Source organism: Cydia splendana, chromosome 3, assembly GCF_910591565.1.
Source record: "Cydia splendana chromosome 3, ilCydSple1.2, whole genome shotgun sequence".
NCBI lineage: Eukaryota > Metazoa > Arthropoda > Insecta > Lepidoptera > Tortricidae > Cydia > Cydia splendana.
Genome location: NC_085962.1, coordinates 23,840 through 45,786, shown reverse-complemented (window position 1 = coordinate 45,786; position 21,947 = coordinate 23,840). Strand labels below are relative to the sequence as shown.

The 21,947-nt window shown below is 34.9% G+C and overlaps 1 protein-coding gene across 1 annotated transcript; it reads left to right on the top strand.

Moving 5' to 3' along the window:
• Positions 1–15,071: 15,071 nt before the first annotated feature.
• Positions 15,072–17,499, top strand: LOC134806234 (uncharacterized). Its single transcript, XM_063779466.1, has 4 exons — positions 15,072–15,205; positions 15,864–15,996; positions 16,334–16,629; positions 17,288–17,499. The coding sequence occupies exons 1-4, from the start codon at positions 15,148–15,150 to the stop codon at positions 17,497–17,499; spliced, it is 699 nt and encodes a 232-aa protein (XP_063635536.1). The 5' UTR covers positions 15,072–15,147.
• The last annotated feature ends 4,448 nt before the right edge of the window (positions 17,500–21,947 follow it).

The window sequence follows — 21,947 nt, the reverse complement described above, 5'->3', positions numbered from 1 at the left end:
CCCGCGCTCACTTCACCCACGTGCAGGCCCGCCATTGACCAAGCTGTACGAGCCTGCGACTCCCCGCTCGTGAAGCAGGCCGCTGACGTCAGTACCAGCCACGTCACAGATGTTCTAGTTTAAACATTGTAATTAGTACATATATACTTATTATACAATTAAGTACTAAACTATCAAAGCGCTGTATACATAACTTTTAATACCTTGAATATTTAATACCTTTCAGTTCATTTCATTTAATTTCATTTATTTCATATTGTATTGTCATGTACATTGGATGTTACATTATATATAGTCAGATCATGACACCCTGTTAGGGCACACAATAGTATTATTATTCTATTCTATTCTAGGCTAGTTTATAAGGCAACATAATAACATTAATAACATTTACTTATTAGTAATAAATTAAATTAAAAATAAATGACGTCAAAGCTTAAAACTAAGTCTAAGTAAGTATATAACGTCAACAATATATTGATCAATGGTTATTTGTAATAATGTGTCAATTTATTATTAATAGCAATTATTTTAAATTATTGATGTCGTTTCTTATTGTGTAGGTTGTAATAATGTGCTAATGGTAAATAGTTGTCAAATTGTAATTTAAGATCCTAATTTCATCAAAATATTAATATAATGAATAAATGGAAATTATTATGCGTAGGGCCGGAGGGGCATTACATTACAATGCTGTGAATAGAGGCAGGCCGACGATATTTTGTCATTTTTCTTCGGTATCATCAATAAATTGTTGAAGGCTATAGCATGGTATAATAACATACTCCGCCTGGTACTCCATTCCGAGATTCGCGTATGACCTAACTGACACGCGCCTACGTCATCATGCTGTTTACAGGTTCTCAAACTTTGAAATGTGGGAGAATTTTAACCAACGGTGAAAATTATTTTAACGGCATTAATTTTAAGTTATTCATGTAGAAACATAGTAAAATAAAACAAATCTAATGTATTAAATTAAACTTTATTTATCTATACAAGACAAACGTTTAAAAAACTAATTCACAGTTACACATTAATTACCAAGCTTACGACGTGAAACGTTTGGAAAACACTGCGACTGCTGACACTGAGCGAGAAGGAAATAATAATTAACACGCGTTCGACAAGGATGACGGTCAGGGCATGAAGTTATCTAGATCCGAATTGTCAAATGTGCACAGCGCTATCCTGTGTTGCCAGTAGTATAAACAGAATTACCCGAAAGTCTGAAATTTCTTTCGTGAATCGGAAGATATTGCTAACTAGTAATTAAAAATGACGTGTTATTGTAAAATTTAAGCTAAAATACATATAAATGAAAATTATAAAATTATAAAGAAATATTTTAACTTATTAACCATAGGTATAATGTACCCATGTAACATGTTATGTTGAAATAAAGTGGCAATGTTATTGTGACGTAGGCCCGTGTCACTCTGGGAATGGATGACCATGTTTTATTAGACCATGGGCTATAGTAGTTCTTATTTAATAGAAATTGTTTAAGTTTATGTATAAATTTATTATCAGATGTTTCGTTTTTTAATTTATCTGGGAGCTTGTTATATATCTTAATAGCCATCATGTTTGGACTTGCTTGGTACAGTTTTAAATTAGTATTTGTTGTAATTGCCAAATTATTTTTGTATCTCGCGGGGTATCGTCGTGGTTTCATCGACTTTTGTGAAAAATTGAGGGTATTTCCGAACAAATCTGCATATTTCTAGGATATAGATTGATGTTAAGGTTAGTAGATTGTGTTTTACAAAGAGCGGCTTACAACTCTCTGGGCTTTTGATGTTAGTAGGGCTTGCAATTCGAATATTCGAATATTCGAATATGTCGAATATTCGACCTGTTTTGATATTCGAATATTCGGCCGCTCAGGTTTCGAATATTCGAATATTTTTTATTACTAGGTAAAATCTATTTTCATCCGTTATAGTTACAGTTTCTGTGTATTTTGCCGGGTATTAACAGTGAATGAGGAACCGTAGGTACCCAAATGCGAAGGAAATAATGTTTTTACTGTATTCCTCTCAATAGGCTTCGTGAATACAGTTAAACCTAACTCAATTTCAAAGGAAACGAAATCAAAAAGTATGTTTTATTACGGTGCGGCTAATAGTAGAGGAGTCGTATGAAAATTTGTATGTAAGGGTCAAAATAATTCCCACAAAGACGGGGTTTGATTTTTTTAGTTCTTTGTGTGTATCTTTTTGACATACTAAAAATATATCAAAATATATGCATGCAAAACGCATTTATTGACATTTCAAATTTGAAAAATCAAAAAATATATTAAAAATCGTGTGTGGTATCAAATGACAGGAAATTACACGCTAAAAAAGGTTGTGAAGTTGATTTTACAAAATAAAAATAAAAAACAAAGTGGTGGCTGAAAGACTGTTTTTTTTTTCAATGTTGAGAATTATTTCCTACATTGAAAACTAAACTAAACTATCATAGTTTTACACATCAAAATACATTGTGTAAAAGAAAAGAATATTTAATTAATGAATACCTATTTTTAATTATATTAATATAATATGAAAAATATAGGCTCTATATTAATTTAAAAAGTTTTATCAATAAACTGAACGCACCTCAAAGGAGGTGCTTGGCAGAATATATGGAACAAAAACTATTGTAAACTGGTCATATTTTTGTAAAACTCGATTTCGACTGGCAAATTATATTACTTTTTGGCAACCGGGTTTTTTACCCTAATTAGATCCCGCTGAATCCGAATTTGCTCGATCGAATTCTTGACCGGAAGTGAGATATTTGATATTAAAGGTTCCTTTTTTTAGCATGTCGTAAATAACTCTTAAACGGTGGCGCATAGCAAAAATGTTCTTATACGTAAGTAATCTGCATAAAATTGCCTACAAGAAAGATTCAGTACAATTTTTCGCTAGGATCAATATACAAAGAGATATTAACGCGGGAAATTTAATTATAATCACTTCTAAGGTCCCTTTTTTTTAGATTTACGTAAATAACTCGTAAACATTGGCCAATATAAAAAAATGTTGTTAAATGTTAATAATCTACACAAAATTCTCTACAAATAAGATTCAGTACACTTTTCGCCGGGATTAATATTTAAAAAGATAATAAAGAGGGAAAGTTAATTATAATAAATTCTAAGGTTCCTTGTTTTTATTTTTTCGTTAATAATTTGAAAAGTATGACTCGTAGCAAAAAAAATCTTGTACATAAATAATAAACATAAAATTTCCTACAAGAAACATGTAGAACACTTTTCGCTAGGATCAATATTAGAAACGATATTAAAGGAAGAAAGTTCATAACAATTAATTCACAGGTCACTTTATTTTAGTTTTTCGTAAATAATTTGTAAAGTATGACCTATTTTGCTATGGGCCACAGTTTACAAGTTATTTACGAAAAACTAAAAAGGGACTTTTAAATTTATTATAATTAACTTACTCGCTGCTTTATTTTTTTAAATATTGATCCTATCGAAAAGTGTTCCATATGTTTCTTGTAGGAAATTTTATGTTTATTATTTATGTATAAGTATTTTTTGCTATGAGTCATACTTTTCAAATTATTAACGAAAAAGTATAAACAAGGAACCTTAGAATTTATTATAATTAACTTTCCCTCTTTATTATCTTTTTAAGTAATTATCCCTGCGAAAAGTGTACTGAATCTTTTTTATAGAGGATTTTGTGTAGATTATTAACATTTAACAACATTTTTTTATATTGGCCACCGTTTACGAGTTATTTACGAAAAACTAAAAAAAAGGGACCTTAGAAGTGATTATAATTAACTTTCCCGCGTTAATATCTCTTTGAATATTGATCCTAGCGAAAAATTGTACTGAATCTTTCTTGTGGGTAATTTTATGCAGATTACTTATGTATAAGAACATTTTTGCTATGCGCCACCGTTTTAGAACATACTAAAGAATTATTTACAACATACTAAAAAAAGAGTCCTTTAATATCAAATATCTCACTTCCGGCCAAGAATTCGATCGAGCAAATTCGGATGACTAGTCTACAATCGTTTTTTGTTTTTTATATTCTGCCAATCACCTCCTTTGAAGTGCGTTCAGTTTATTGATAAAACTTTTAAATAAATATAGAGCCTGTGAGCCTATATTTTTCATATTATAATAATATAATTAAAAATAAGTATTCATGAATTAAATATTCTTTTCTTTTACACAATGTATTTTGATGTGTAAAACTATAATAGTTTAGTTTTGTTTTCAGTGTAGAAAATAACTTTCAACATTGAAAAAAATTCAGTTTTTAAGCCACTACTTTTGTTTTTTATTTTTATTTTGTAAAATCAATCTCACAATCTTTTTTAGCGTGTAATTTCCTGTTATTTGATACCACACACGATTTTTAATATTATTTTTGATTTTTCAAATTTCAAATGTCAATAAATGCGTTTTGCATGAATATATTTTGATATATTTTTAGTATGTCATAAAGATACACACAAAGAACTAAAAACATCAAACCCCGTCTTTGTGGGAATTATTTTGACCCCAAAGGCTATATCCTCTCTACTATAATGCTTTTTCTAGGTACAAGTAACTTTACGTAAGTTTTAAGATAAAGGGTAATTTTGTTTATTGAGTAAAAGCGTACCTTAAGCGAATATTCCAAGTCTAAACCTTGCCCTTTATCGCAATTCACAAATTTGATCATACCAAACCTACCGAACTAGGTAATCTAACCACTACCCAACCACCACCATCTAACCTTTAGCTAACGAATAATCCACCCCGTAGTCAGCCAACTTTTTCCCTTAAATATTCCAATACCAATTATATAACTTATTATATAACAGCCGACCATTAGGAATCAAAACTAAACTTGCCAAGATTGATAAAGTCAATAAAGATTCAAAATACAATGGAATTAAAGGCCATTTTACAGGCTTCTTAACGACAAGAAGTTAATTTAAATCAGAAAATGATTAGTGATTATGATTACCTACTAAAATGTTTTCTCTCTTACATACGTGTTTGGATGGTTAAAGTTATATTAATTCACGCAACGACGCATTTATAATAAAAAGTTTTATCAAGAAATATTGAAAATGTCTAATTTTTGCGTTTTAGGTACTTACTTGCTTTTATAAACGTGCGTATTTCAGAGTAGGATGATAAAATCTAGTCAATAAGTGGATTTCTGCAAAATATCATTAATTTTAGCAATATGTGAAAAAAGCTTTTGAATAAAACGATAATAAACCGATTTTTCGTTCCTTATCTTATTTTTTTTAAATATTCGAATAATTATTCGAATATTCGAATATCTCGTCAGAAAAAGTCGAATATTCGAATACCTGAAAGTTTCGAATATTTGCAAGCCCTAGATGTTAGCAAGAATACGAAATCATTTTTTTTGAAGTATGAACAAATCTTCAATGTTTGTAGGTACCTTTCAGTTCTCGTCGTCGTGTCCATTAAGACAACTTTACAACGTCAAAATTGAGAAGTTGTTGATTAACCCCTTCGAGCAACACGGGCTCCGACACATCGGAAGGGAGGGGCCCAAGCGATATCTCACCGTACAAATCTTTCTGCCATTTTTCGCGGGGGGAAAGGTGCACACAGTCGCACTTCTCACACACTTACATACAAAATCCAATCTGTAATGACGACACAAATACATAGAAAATGACACACGTCAAAGACAAATCTTGCAAACCTCGATCTCTTTTTGTGTACGGACGAGTCACAAGGGGTCATCCATTAATTACGTCACACGTTTAGGGGGAGGGAGGGGGGTCAAGAAAATGTGACATATTGTGACATGGGGGAGGGGGGAGACACAAACTTTGTGACGTCACTTTAACTTCATCAGTAACCGAATTTTTTTTTAAATTATTTTATTCGCTGTACATTTAAATAACAAGTTTTTAAAACGATAATCGTTTTTATTCTTTTAATTTTCTTTCCTAAGCAGTTTTGGGTTATAAAATTACTAATATTTATATCGTAAAAATATTTTGATAAAATATTAATAATACTTAGGTACTTACTTAATTCGATTTGGCGACTTCGTAGAAAAAATGTGACGTCACACTAGGGGGGAGGGGTTTGCCAAATGTGACCAAATGTGACAAGGGGGGGGGGGGGGAGGGGTCAAAAAACCTAGAAATTCGTGTGACGTAATTAATGGATGACCCCCAAGTGTCACAACACGCACACTAACACATTTTCGTTGAAGTATGTTATTGTATTCTGAGAGATGAGAAGTCGGATTTGTCGCTCGACCGATCCGCAATTTGTACTGAGCGAGCAAAATCGATAAATCCAACAATTACATGAGACTAAAATATAATAATTGTGTTTGAATGTAATTAAACGTATGATATGTAAAAAAAAATATTACATGTGAAATGTAACACTTTCTATTTGTAAATTTGATGTCCCCGGCATCTTTTTATAACAAAAAACCGAGCAAACAGGCATTTTTGTGCAGCAGTGTTCACGCGCGTGATAGAAAAATAGGATAGATCTGTGTAAATTATATTTAAGACTTTTAAATCAAATAAAGTAAAAGTAAGGTAATTTTTTATATTCATTGCAAACAATGTATTCTAGGGTCATTTAATTACGCTGTTAAATAAGAATATGACTATAGATTTAGAATAAAAAGAAAACAATACTTGGAATAAAACACATTTATTATATTACTCACATTATATTCTGACACCGCCAAGATAAAATCCAGGACACCACTTATTAAATAAAATCAGCTTCTTCAAAGTATCACGATGCGACCACGATGGTAAAATAATAGACTGAAGGTGTGGAGTTTAGCCGTCCAGACTTCCGTCGCTAGCTAAAGTCAGAGCGAGAATCCCCTTCCACTGGGTGGACAGCCCTTTTTATGCTAAAATCCCCACCTTCATTCGTACTAAGTTTGTACAAGACAATTAAGACAACTTCCGGTTAGCAATATCAAATTAATTTACTTATAAACTACTGTAATAACTATTCATAATGTCAGATAATTAATTTAAGATTTATCTAAGTGTTATTTATAATTTATTACATCACAACTTTATTATTAACTAAAATGTACAAAGTGTACTTCCGGTTATCAAAATTAATTCACTATACGTTTAAGTACTTTTTATTAATATTCGTAATGCCTAATAATTAGTTAAAATTATATCTAGGTCTCTTTTGTTATTAATTATCTAACACGGCCATTCTGATAGATACTTCGTTCTCGAAGTATCAACAAATAATATTGATTATAATATACAAATTTCGAACAGGTACAAATCACAATATAATATACTCGTTAATATAAATACATATTATCATTTCATAATCATTGGTTCACTTGTAATTCATAATCGTAAATAATCATCCCATATCATACTGTGTACGGCCAATCACCCGCTGTCGATGAAGCTTAATCACCCGCGACAGTGATTCCGGACATCAGCCAAACTAATACTCATAATAGTCACTTTATATTTCCGAGTATAATCATTTAACCACTCAATCATATATAACCATAATCGCTTATAATTAAAAATATTTTTAGTTATTCAAAATTTATTCTACAAATTCACCAGGCCATAGCCGAAGCTTGTCTTTCGCTACGGTTATGTTCCTTAAATAGCCAATACCTCTTAATGAATACCTGTCATTATCCTCTATGTTTATTATTTCATAAGGACCTTTATATTTAGGACTTAATTTATTATGACGCCTGTGGTCCTGATTAACATAAACAGTGTCTCCTATATTATATTGGATATTGTCCCTACGGGTTGAATCAAATCGGTCTTTTGAGTTTTGAGCTACTATTTTCAAACGCTGTTGTGCTAATAACCTATCAGCCCTAACATCTATTATTTCATCGTTATCGTGTAATACCTCATCTAACTGAGCCTGTACAGTGGGGATATTAGAGTTCCTACCAATAAGTAACCGCATTGGTGAAAATCCCGTTGATTTTTGCACTGTAGTGTTTAAAGAAAGTTGGACTTTACTTAAAATGTTCGGCCAGTCTGACACATCAACACAGGTGGTACTTAACATGTTAGTTATTGTGGCCACATAACGCTCAACCTGCCCATTTCCACGAGGTGTTCCCGTGGAAATTAAGTGATGCCTAACTTGCCATTCTTCGAATAATTCTCGTATTGGCCGAGAATTGAAATTGGTGCCGCGGTCAGTAACGATTAAGGACGGTGTTCCAAACATAATGACTGAATCACGAACTTTATTAACTAGTTCTTGAGCACCCATTGTTTTAAGCGGTTTTAAGATACAAAATTTGGTGAATCCGTCAATTATTATTAGCAAGTATTTGTAGCCATTGTTAGATACAGGAAATGGCCCCGTACAATCCAAATGAATCGTATGAAACGGAATGGGAGTTTTATCAATCGGATGCAGCATTCCTTGTTTTGGTCCACAATGACTTTTTTTCTCGATACAAATTCGACAGTGATCTATATATTTTTTTACAAATTTAGAAATTCCCGGAAACCAAAAGTACTCAAATATTTTCTGAAGGGTCTTTTCGGAACCAACGTGGCAATTGTCATCATGGAACAAACGAAGAATACTCAACCTGCTTCCTTTGGGTACATATAATTTCGGTGCGGATGTGGGATCTGCTTTGTAATATAAAATATTATTTTGAATCATGTACTGATTATTATCTAAATCACCCGACCGTACTCTTTCAATTAAAGCCTGAGTCTCTAGATCCCGATCCTGGGCAGTCTCTAACCAAGAACGAGGAGAGTCTATGAGATTAATAGATTCAGTTTTTGAAATTTCCGACTTTACATTATTTACAGTTTGTGAAATAACTGCTGACTTTTCATTAGATTCTGGGTTACGACTAAGGTAGTCTACATGACTAACATACTGGCCTTTCCTGTACTCGACTTCAAATGTAAAATCTTGCATATAACTCCACCATCGTGCTACTCGTGGAGATATATCTCTTTTATTAAACGTAGATTTAATTGCATTACAGTCAGTAATTATTTTAAATGTAATTCCCAAAAGGTAAGCACGAAAGTGTTTTAAAGCATTGTATATAGCCAAAGTTTCCAACTCGTAGGAATGGTATCGAGATTCACAGGGGCTTGTTCTTTTACTGAAATATGCTACAACTTTATTTAAACCGTTATGTTTCTGTAGAAGTATCGCGCCATAGCCTATTGAACTTGCATCAGTATGTAATTCCGTCGGTAATTCTGGATTAAAAATGGTTAATAAAGGTTCTTTTGTCAAATGGTCAATTACATAATCACGAGCCACCTGTTGTTCTGATCCCCATTCCCACTTTTGGTCATTCTGTAGTAGTTTAGTTATACAAGCCGTTCGATAAGCAAATTCCGGTATGAAACGCCTAAAATAACTAGCAAGACCCATAAATTGCCTAACCTGTTTTACGTTTGCCGGGATAGGGGAATTAACTAAAGCAGATATCTTTTTTTCACTCGGCTTAACACCTTGATGTGATATGGTTCTACCCAAATATTCGACACTAGTTTCAAAGAATTTACATTTTTTTATATTGATGGTGAAACCTGCATCATTCAAGGCCTTAAGCGTTTGTTCTAAATAATCAAGTCCCTCTGAAATAGTCGTAAAAGGTATTAAAAGATCGTCTATGTAGACTAAAAGAAATTTTAAGTGCTTTACTGCTTTTGTTATGGCTTTTTGAAAAACTGAAGGACCATTGCATATTCCGAAAGGCATCCTTATAAACTCGTATTGATTATCATTAGTAACAAATGAAGTGTATTTTATGGCTTCCGGTGCTACAGGAATCTGGTAAAAGCCGTTTTTCATATCAATGGAGATAAAATAATGTGCTTTTCCTAGACGATCAATCTGGTCTTCGATGAGGGGAAGAGGGTACCGTTCCTTTTCAATTATTTGATTTAACGATCTATAGTCAACACATAATCTGTCGCTGCCGTCAGCTTTTTTTACCAATAATACAGGACTCGCAAACTCAGAATCACTTTCCCGTATGATATTTTTACCAAGTAAATCGTTACAAATATTTTGTACCTTCTCCCTCTCAATCGGAGCCATACGATAGGGCCGATAATGAATTATTTTATCACTTTTCAATCTAATATTTAGTTGGCCTGTCTTTACTGTGCTCATATGATCGTCTGCCGGAAAAATAGAGGGATATTTTTTTAAAATATCAACTACATTATCCTGCAAAGACTTATCTAAGTGTTCAAGGCGCAATAAGAGATCAGTCATTCCGAAATTATCTTCAATTAAGCAAACTTGGGGCTGTGGCTCATTATTTTTAGTTCGTACTAAAACACTACCGGTCGAGTCCGTTACTAACGCTAAGTTCCCATTCTGTACCGCATTTCGGCCTATTAAACAGTCATAGTGAAGATCATCATCCTTAACTACATTAAATTTTAATTCTATACATACGTCATGTGTCCGAATTGTTGCTTTTGTTGTAGCAAAAACATGAAGCTTTCCATTGCCTACACCATCATAATATAAAGAACAAGGTAAGAAGGAACACCCAAGACGTTTCGCCACCGATTCTTTAATAACACTACAATCAGCTCCAGAGTCCAACAATGATTCTACTACAACGTCATTAATACAAATTTTTGTTAGTTTCTTGTCTAGTCACTTTGATTCAGATTCAGTGTTATTATTTTTTTTGTCTTGCTGTTGGGTACGCTGAAAACATCTATCAGGTGAATGGCCCATTTTTTTGCAAACTGTACAAGCCACTCGATGAAAACATTTATCGAACGAATGACCCACCTTGCTACAAAAAGAACAAGTGGTCTTAGTCGTTTGAATGTTTTCACTCACCGATTCCTTATTATTGGACTGAGGAACATTTTTAGGGCAGCGAACCATCAGGTGTCCATTCTTTCCACAAAGAAAACACGCTTTCTCTTCCCTACGTAAATCGTTACTATTTGATTTAAAACGTTTTAAATTATTTGAATTTGTCGATTGCGCAACAGTTTCTAAAGGTCTTTTCCTCGACGCCTTCTCATAAGAAGAAAGCAATGTTATCAAATCTTGAGTTGAACCTACCAAACTATTCAGGCTCGATATCCTTACATTTACTTCGCTTATACCCCCACATACAAGTTCGATCAACTGAGATTCCGTGAAAGCTACCTTAGTGTTACGTAATAACCTTATCTTTTCCCTAGCGTATTCACAATAGGTATCGGCTGAATCGGAAGTATACATAACAGCTTTAGACAATCTATCAGAAAGATTCTTTTTTTCAGGGTATAAATCTATAATGTCTTTACGCAAAACTTCCCAAGACCGTTCGGTCTCCGGCTCCCAAGTCTCGAACCATAATAAAGCAGAGCCCCGAAGGGCCTTACCGGCTTTGGCGGCTTGCTGAATGCTGCTCCATTTCATTTCAGCACCAAGCTTCTCGATTGATCTGCACCATGCTTCTGCTCCGTTGTCGTTCTTTTCGGGGTCGTACAGCGGCAGTGCGACATCATCGTGCCGCTGATTTGATGTCACTGCGTCGCGAATAGCTTTTACAAGCGATTCCAGAATTGGAGTTGGCTCCATGGCTTGTAAACATAGGAAAAAAGAAAAAAGAAATTAGGGGCGTGGTCTTAGGTATTTCTCTTTTTATCCATCCCACTTCTGATGATAGAAAAATAGGATAGATCTGTGTAAATTATATTTAAGACTTTTAAATCAAATAAAGTAAAAGTAAGGTAATTTTTTATATTCATTGCAAACAATGTATTCTAGGGTCATTTAATTACGCTGTTAAATAAGAATATGACTATAGATTTAGAATAAAAAGAAAACAATACTTGGAATAAAACACATTTATTATATTACTCACATTATATTCTGACACCGCCAAGATAAAATCCAGGACACCACTTATTAAATAAAATCAGCTTCTTCAAAGTATCACGATGCGACCACGATGGTAAAATAATAGACTGAAGGTGTGGAGTTTAGCCGTCCAGACTTCCGTCGCTAGCTAAAGTCAGAGCGAGAATCCCCTTCCACTGGGTGGACAGCCCTTTTTATGCTAAAATCCCCACCTTCATTCGTACTAAGATTGTACAAGACAATTAAGACAACTTCCGGTTAGCAATATCAAATTAATTTACTTATAAACTACTGTAATAACTATTCATAATGTCAGATAATTAATTTAAGATTTATCTAAGTGTTATTTATAATTTATTACATCACAACTTTATTATTAACTAAAATGTACAAAGTGTACTTCCGGTTATCAAAATTAATTCACTATACGTTTAAGTACTTTTTATTAATATTCGTAATGCCTAATAATTAGTTAAAATTATATCTAGGTCTCTTTTGTTATTAATTATCTAACACGCGCGTCTGGACTCGGTCTAGTGAAAAATCCAAGTGCAACTAGTTTTATTACCCGCGCTAGATTAGATTGACGCGCTCATGGTATAATAATAATATACTCCGCCTGGTACTCCATTCCGAGATTCGCGTATGACCTAACTGACACGCGCCTACGTCATCATGCTGTTTACAGGTTCTCAAACTTTGAAATGTGGGAGAATTTTAACCAACGGTGAAAATTATTTTAACGGCATTAATTTTAAGTTATTTATGTAGAAACATAGTAAAATAAAACAAATCTAATGTATTAAATTAAACTTTATTTATCTATACAAGACAAACGTTTAAAAAACTAATTCACAGTTACACATTAATTACCAAGCTTACGACGTGAAAAGTTTGGAAAACACTGCGACTGCTGACACTGAGCGAGAAGGAAATAACAATTAACACGCGTTCGACAAGGATGACGGTCAGGGCATGAAGTTATCTAGATCCGAATTGTCAAATGTCCACAGCGCTATCCTGTGTTGCCAGTAGTATAAACAGAATTACCCGAAAGTCTGAAATTTCTTTCGTGAATCGGAAGATATTGCTAACGAGTAATTAAAAATGACGTGTTATTGTAAAATTTAAGCTAAAATACATATAAATGAAAATTATAAAATTATAAAGAAATATTTTAACTTATTAACCATAGGTATAATGTACCCATGTAACATGTTATGTTGAAATAAAGTGGCAATGTTATTGTGACGTAATCGCGTGTCACTCTGGGAATGGAAGACCATGTTTTATTAGACCATGGACGCGCTAATCTTGTACCTCGGCAGAGGGGAAATAGTGCGAATGCCGCCTCCCTTCCGTGTTGCTCGAAGATTAACCCCCTTACTCATGAAACTTTACGGGCCTGATTTACTTAAATTATATTTTATCCCTTTCTGACAAATATATAACTTACATAAGTCAAAATGACAGATAAAGACAAATGATTATTAACTAATTGAGGTTTGTAGCGCGCTTATGAATAACGGTGTTAATCTATTAATGAAACCTCAATTAGCTAATAATCGTTTGTCCTTATTTTGACTTAAGTATGTATTTGTAAGAAAGGGATAAAACATAATTTAATGTAATCAGGCCCGTAAAGGTTTATGAATAAGGGGGTAAGAGCGCACTGAAGAGTGGAGCCGCTGCACTCTAACTAACATATTAGCATAATATTTATATAAGTAATAATTAATTTAGACCTATTATGCAATTTTTACTTAAGTTCTAATAAAATATTTACCCTATGGAAAAAGTAGGTAGTGCAGTTTACGGCATTGTGTTAAGAATGATATTATCGTGAACTTAGTTTATTGGCTTCCTGACCCCACGATAATAAATGCGATAAATCCAGTTATCTATACGCTCCGCTCTTTTACCTATATTTGGTCCACGGTCCACGATATGTATGAAAAGGTACTCATCGGCTTGTAAACTTTTACATACTATTAATTTAAATAAAAAAAGGCATCCAAATCGGTTCACCCGTTTAAGAGGTGCGGTACCGCAACCAGATACATAGCAGTCAAACAACACTTCTCATTTTGCGGGGCATTTTCACAAATTGTACGTACTTGACCATGCATTTTGAATATTAACTATAGTCTATGTTCATTTATTATATTCGCATATTCCCAATTTAAGTAATTCAAATCTAGCTCAACTTACGTTCAGATAAACTAAATAAAGGCGATGGTTATTTTTCCTGGGCATTTTCCGCAAATCGTCAACCATTGTGCCTATTTTACGTGAAAATGAGGTAGCGCTACGCTAGCCACCCCAGCTCCTCCATGAAACCTAGCAGTGTCTTCAGGGTGCTAACTGCCTCCTTCAGTGTGCACGGAGTCCCGAGGTATTGGTTCCTGTATACTACTACCTGTTTACAGTGTAGGAGGATATGTTTTGCTGTTTCCTCTTCTTCCATGCACGCTCTGCATATGATGGAGCGGTCTGTTTTACCCATATTAAGTAGGTATGTAGGTGTTTGTTTAGTGTGTTATGTTATGTCCATGTAATTAATCCTACTATTTTGCGTAGTTGGTGTCTGGGTGTTTGTTTTCAGTAGTATTTTGATGGTGAGCTTGTAGTTTTGTTCCGGTAGAATTTCTTTAGTCTGCCTACATCACATGTGTTCATTTCAGCTCAGTGCTTATTTATTGTGCAGTTGTTTGTGATGTTGGTTTAGCTGGTTTGGTATGAGGATACTCGTAGGGGTATGATGGGTTCGGGTCCATGTGCCGGTGTTTCTGAACCTTTCCTGGCCAGTTCATCCGCTGCATCGATGGTTGTTATAAAAAAATTCGGCATAGGTGTTCTACTTATTCTATTCTAATATTTCTAATGTGTCCGCAAAAAAAATACCTTCAGCTGATTTTTGTAATCTTATCAAATGACGTAATAAGACGATAGTAATACACATCTCGCCAATATTTTACTTTAATTCAAGCAAATAATTCATCACTATCAAACGTGACGCAGGTATATGTGTTCTCGTGAAACTTTAGATAAGTAGGTACATATAATGCGATTGTGTGAATGTTTACAAACAATTAAACAATATGGCACCACATCTACCAATATGGAGCGAATGGAGCGATAGATAATAAAATTATTATGTTCTTTGCAAATCTCACTTCATAATAATATTTATTCGCAAGAGCGAACACATCTTTAGATTTAATTTCAATTACCTATTTAGGTTTATTTAGTTTAGTAGATAGAATTAGAAAATGTACGCGCTATTTGTGTTTGTTTATTTGTGTATGTTCCCGGCTTCTAAGATTCATGGTAAGTTTTTTTCCATTTACTTTGTCATGTTCTATTTTTTTAACTTCAGTACGTATCTTCTACAATCGACATATATCCATGAAAGGTATCAAACCTAACTATAATCACGATAAAGGCCCACTTTGTCAGTAACATTTGCGGTAATTCTTTACATGGACTAATATATACATATTACGATGTAGTCAATGACCTTTTATTTATGTAGACGTGTGACGTTCATAGTTGACAAAACTAAAATTTGATCCAACGATTTTGACAACTTGACAGGTTGGCGTCACCCATACGACTAACTAAATATAGGTTCCGGAACCTATATTTGATGGCTCACGATCGTGCGCCTGGTACCATATCTACCTCTTTTTACTTACATCCATGGATGTAGTAGAAGGGGCATTCCACAAAAAGGTCTTGGTACTTTGTCAGGAGTGTGTGACACGTACAGTTGATTTTATATAATAACCGGCAGAAAACTGTAGGTATTATTTAAGTAGGTACCGTTGAATTTAAGGCTGTTATCATACGTTATCATGCCAAATGTCGGCTTCATAGCTTTTTCAGAAGTGTTCAAAGATGGCATCACGTACACGACACTTTTCTAAAATGCCCCTGTGTCGTTTTTATTAGACAAGGAGTTCCATTTTAAATATGGTTGCATCAGGTTACAGGACCGTAAAGTCTGACGAGGCTGACATTATCGTGGCAGAAGCAGGAGAGAGCGCGGACATTGTGTGCGAGAGCGAAGTGCTCCTCATCGGGTGTGAGTTCATACATCCCGAAGTAGCGGATCTCTTGTAAGTTGTAGATGATTCCACGGCTACATTTACTATAGGTCTACCACTACCACTTAGGTATCTCAGACGTTCAGTAAAGAAGTAAGCTTTAAAGGTAGCTTAGTTTTGGGTTTGGGACTAAAACTATTTTATGGTATTACATTCTGACTTACCTGAACATACCATACCATATTTAGTGTAGTTAAAATCTGATCAGTTCACAGCCTAGAACTTGTGAGGCCGGCTAATGAAGTTGTAAAATGCCGAAGCATGTGTGTGGCTAATAGCGAACCAAAACACATTTTCAATAAAACGAAAATAAGTACATTTTACTTAAATTTGAATGAAACTTTTTCAGAGTTTTTTACAATGCGGCCGTGAAATCATGCAAGATCACTGTGAACGCAACGCCCGCGTACTCGGGGCCCTGGACGTGCGTCTTCTACCCCTCGTCGTCATCTCGCCCACAAGTACCGCAGCCCAACAAGATGGTGGAACTGAGAGTGGTAGGGAGATACAGAGAAAATACGAGGAGGGAAGAAGACAGCGTGACGTTGTCGTATGCAAGATCCCTCGAAGATGTGGCTCCGACAAATGCTGCGCCAAACAGAGAGGTCACAGTGAGGGAAGGAGACAGCGCGGCGTCGTATGAAAGTAATGAAAGTTCCCAAGGTGATGAAATGCCTCTGACGCTTTTAATTAATAACGTCGAGGAGGAGTCACTTTTGTCATTATGATTTAGAAATTGCTTCATATCGATAACACTTGATTCAATATTTAATTAATCACTGTCGTGATTTTTTGATTGTGCATATTTAATTAAGCAATCCAAGAGCATTCTGAATCTCAAAATTATAAACACTGCATACTGCATACGGCAGCAGTTCCATTACCGTAGCTTTTATCTCGCATTTTTTGTGCTATGGCAATGAAAGACTCCGTAGGTACATGGCAACCCCAAAATTCGACAGAAACAATCTTGAAGGTTGCATACCTACTCTTTATATTTCTACAATCAATAAACAGGTCAGGCGTGTTCGGCGAGCAATGTTAATTCTACATCATAATTGTGTATTTGAAGTGAAAACTTCTTTAGCGGCGCTGTGCACTTTTTGTGATGGGGAAAAAATGTTAAAACTCGGGAGAGGTCATGCCACGCGTGACCGTAAGATTCGTAAGACGTAAGACGGACATCTGACCTGATCGAAAAACTGTTACAATGTCATTGTTTTCGCTTCTGCCGGCACTCCCGGAGTGCAACCCGTTGTTTTTTTATTACTTAATTCTCTTTGTTACCTAATGTATGTTTCAGACGACGAGCCCACAGTGATCAGCGTACAGACGTACGTGTGCGCTAACCTGGCCTTCCTGGCCACCTTCGCGGCGCTACTCTACTGCAAGGAGCGCTACTACACGCGCTACTACGGCACGCGCTGGGCCGATGATGATGATGACAGTATCCACGAGGCGAACGTTGATGGGGACGTCAAGTGTTCTGCCAATGCTTTGGTGCTTGTGGGATGATATATGGTACCTTTCGATGGATGCAGTGCTGCGCTGCGCCCAATAGCGTTAACTGAAGATCCCCTTGCATAGGCATAGCCGAGATGACAATCGTTTATCGACAAACTACAATTGAAAAGTGGTCTTTGCAGGTGCTTCACTAAGGTGCTCAAGTTTGTTTGAGGCTGGCACCGACTCCAAAAATAACAGATTGTAAATATATAAATACGCAGATTTGTGTGATTGATTTCAGAAGTATGTATATACATAGTTCATAGGTATTCACTTGCGTTATTGAAGACAAAATAATTATTTTTTTCTTTTCAGTGCGCTATTGTTTTTGTTGGTCGACTCGTTTCGTGTTAGTGCCGGTTTTTTTATTTCCTTTTAGTTTTTTTTTCGGCGGTTATTTTTTTTGTTAAAACGTTTTTATTTTAAATTTTCTGTGGCTATAATTTATACAAATTATTACATGCTTAATTTTTGATTACTTTTAAAATAGCTACCTACCTTGCTTTAGCTATTAACTGTTATATTAATAATCCTACTTTAACTATTATTTTGTTCTGTAATATAAATAAATTACCCCTATTTTCCCACCCTTAGGGTAGGATTTTTTTCCAAATTTTTATTATTATTACGACTACTCTGTAAATGGTTATGCGTATCCATACGTTACAATCGGTGAATGAAAAAATCAATCATCCCCTATTTTCCTACCCTTAAGGTTGGATTTTTTTTCCCAAATTTATATGGGACCAACTTCGGGGTATACCCTTCCCAATAAAAAAACAATTATCAAAATCGAACATCTCTGTAAAAAGTTATGCGTGGTCATACATTAAAAAAAAAATATACGCGTCGACTTGAGAACCTCCTCCGTTTTTTTCGTCGGTTGAAAATGTGTCGGAGTATGATGATAGATAAAATAAATAAATATTATAGGACATTTTTACACAAATTGACTAAGCCCCACGGTAAGCTCAAGAAGGGTTGTGTTGTGGGTACTCAGACAACGATATATATAATATATAAATACTTAAATACATAGAAAACAACCATGACTCAGGAACAAATATTTGTATGATGATACAGATATTTGTTCATGAGTCATGGTTGTCTTCTATGTATTTAAGTATTTATATATTATATATATCGTTGTCTGAGTCCCCCAATGCCTTTACCAGGATTCGAACCCGGGACCATCGGCTTCACAGACAGGGTCACTACCCACTAGGCCAGACCGGTTTAGGATAGATCGATCGAATAGTGTCTGTTTCTATTGAAACGGTGTTAAAAAGTGACGTTTATTTAATCACGGGGTACTGTGAGATATGGACTACGAACGGGTGTAGTGGTGATCCTTAGGGGAGTCTATTTCCACTATCCAGAGTACCTTATGACTGATATTAATTGACCGAAGCGTAGCGAAGGTCTACGTTTTGACTCGGGCATTTTGCTTTCGTATGTCCGTCCGGATGTTCTCCTCTACAGGTCACAATTCTCAACCGATTCTCTTGAAATTTTGTGACCAGATTCTATGATTAAATATTTTTTTTATGTCAATCCAGTTTTTGGAAATTTTAAAAAATGGCGGAGTCGTGATACCTCGCTCCTAAACAAATAGTCGTGTCGATTTCATAAGAGTTTTTTTCTTTTTGAGATATGTTTATAGATTAAATGGCCAAAAATTCAGAAAATTTATTTCACTTGTTTCGGAGGTATTGAGATATTTAATTTTAACTAATTTTAACTTGAGAATGATTAGCTAAATTTCGTCAGCTTATCTAAGAATTTGTAAACGTTTGCTTTTTTTGTTTGCACAGAGAGTCTGGGTTCGATCCCCAGTATTTGTATGCTGGGATATAACTTTTATTATTTTTTTACACTTAAATTTCGTATTGTTTTTTTTTTATTTACTATATTTAAAGCTCTTAGCACCATGTAATTTAAAGCTCTGCTCGCGAGGTCTATAGCTCACAGACCCACTAGTAATAGTAATGTAAAATTATTGTCATACAGGGTGGGCCTAAATTTTTTGCACTTTTGAAACATTGACAGAAATAAAACTATACAAGATACTTATTCTTAAAATCATTTATCCTTTCTAACAACAATTTGAGCCTATTTTTTGCAGATGCATATTTAATGCAGATGGATCGAATTACATCATATTCGTCTCGTTGGCACTCCTGAAATCGACTATAAAAACTTTGAAAAACTTGCTGACACATGCTGCGGGGAATCATGGCTATCTTATCGTCAATATTTTGTTTTAATTGGGGTATTGTCATCAGTTTACTAAGGTACATTTGACTCTTCAGACATCCCCACAGAAAAAAACACAAGGTCTAAGGTCTGGGCCTAAGTTCAAAATAATTAAGGAAATAAGTAACGTTAGGTACTGCAAATTCAGTCCAATACGTGAAGATGACGTGAGAGTTTTGGTTCCACAGTTGCATGAATTTGAAGGATATAATAGCAGGCCATAGTCGCAACAAGATGGGGCACCATTCCTTGGTTTACTAATGTGTTGCAGAAAGTTTTTTGACATATTTTTGTATTGCATAATGTTACTTGGCAGAAATGTCGTTTGGCAGAATTACCTTTCGCATATATCATTTAGCATACAATCATTTCGCAGAGTTTTAAAATCCAGAACCATGTTTTGGCATACTGTTGATGATCATAATAGCCTTTTAAACGAATATTGTTTTCGCAGATAAATGTATTGCATAATATTTCGGTGGCATTAAGTCATCAAGTTGAGTCTTCGTCTACGAGGAATGGTATTAAGGATTAAATAAAACTACCCTTTGTCCTTCCACGGGTCTCAAACTGTCTGCATACCAAATTCCATCAACTCGTAAATCACTTTTGCGATATAAGCGTGAAGAGGTCACATACAGACGGATAGAGCTATGAAATAAATTTCATAATCTAAAGATAGGTACCTACCTTAATATTATGCTCTAACCTAATCTATTTTTCTGGCATGTGTTCGTTTTTGTTGAGGTCGCAGTTCTAACCTAACCTACTTTGCCCGCAGCCGTTCGTTTTTGTATGAGGTCGCAGTTCTAAACTAACCTAAGGGGTCATCCATTAATTACGTCACATGAATTTCTAGGTTTTTTGACCCCCCCCCCCCCTTGTCACATTTGGTCACATTTGGCAAATCCCTCCCCCCTAGTGTGACGTCACATTTTTTCTACGAAGTCGCCAAATCGAATTAAGTAAGTACCTAAGTATTATTAATATTTTATCAAAATATTTTTGACGATATAAATATTAGTAATTTTATAACCCAAAACTGCTTAGGAAAGAAAATTAAAAGAATAAAAACGATTATCGTTTTAAAAACTTGTTATTTAAATGTACAGCGAATAAAATAATTTAAAAAAAAATTCGGTTACTGATGAAGTTAAAGTGACGTCACAAAGTTTGTGTCTCCCCCCTCCCCCATGTCACAATATGTCACATTTTCTTGACCCCCTCCCTCCCCCTAAACGTGTGACGTAACTAATGGATGACCCCTAACCTACTTTTCTGGCAACTGTTCGTTTTTGTAGTGGGTTGGAGTTCTAACCTAACCTAACCTAATTTTCCGGCAGCCGTTCGTTTTTATAGGAGGCCGCAGTTCCAACCTAATATAACCTTCTTTTCTGGCACAGGTTCAATTTTGTTGGGGTCGCGGTTCTTGCTTAACTTAACCCACTTTTCTTGTAATAGCAGAAAATATCACTATGCCATAATAAAAGTATGCTGCAGGATGGTTATGGTACATAAAATTATGCTACACTAAAGTCGGCGAAAGTAATCTTCTGCTAAATAATATGCTGCAAAATGTATTGTATGCGTAGTAATAGTAATGCCAAGTCATAGTTATGCAAAATTATCATTCGTCTAAAAGTGTTTCTGCGATATATGGGGCTGTCCATAAATTACGTCATCGATTTTTGACGATTTTTGACCCCCCCCCCCCTATCATCATCCAAAAATCATGCTTCAAATGACCCCATTTCCTCCTACTTCATGCTACCGTCATCCGATGTCCAGACCCCCCCCCCCCTAATTTGAAATGACGTAATTTATGAATAGCCCCTATGTTATGCGAAGTGTATTTCTGACAAACAATATTATGCCAGATGAGGGGAACCCCCATTCCTTATGTCGAACATGAGTTTACTGGCAGTCAAAATTTGGCAACAAATTTGTTTCTCGCAAAGGTCCTTCTACTCTCCAAAAAGCCCAGAGCTTACACCTTTCGTTTTTTTTTCTTAGGGGATATCTAAAGAATCGAGTGGTACTGTACCTTTATAAACTGACGAAAATACCTCAATTAAACCAAAACATTCACGGTGAGGTACGCGCGATCCCCCTACGCAAGTCAGCGAGTTTTCCAAAGTTCACACAGTCGATTGCAGGAGTGCCGGCGCCGACGGAGGTCATGTGGATGATGTAATTTGTTA

What these genes read in the sequence shown, in the direction of transcription:
- LOC134806234 (XM_063779466.1), top strand. Translation starts at nt 15,148, where the DNA reads ATGTACGCGCTATTTGTGTTTGTTTATTTGTGTATGTTCCCGGCTTCT. An exon ending in CCCGAAGTAGCGGATCTCTT is followed by an intron (nt 15,997 to 16,333) that starts GTAAGTTGTAGA and finishes AAACTTTTTCAG; the next exon opens with AGTTTTTTACAATGCGGCCG. An exon ending in CAGCGCGGCGTCGTATGAAA is followed by an intron (nt 16,630 to 17,287) that starts GTAATGAAAGTT and finishes TGTATGTTTCAG; the next exon opens with ACGACGAGCCCACAGTGATC.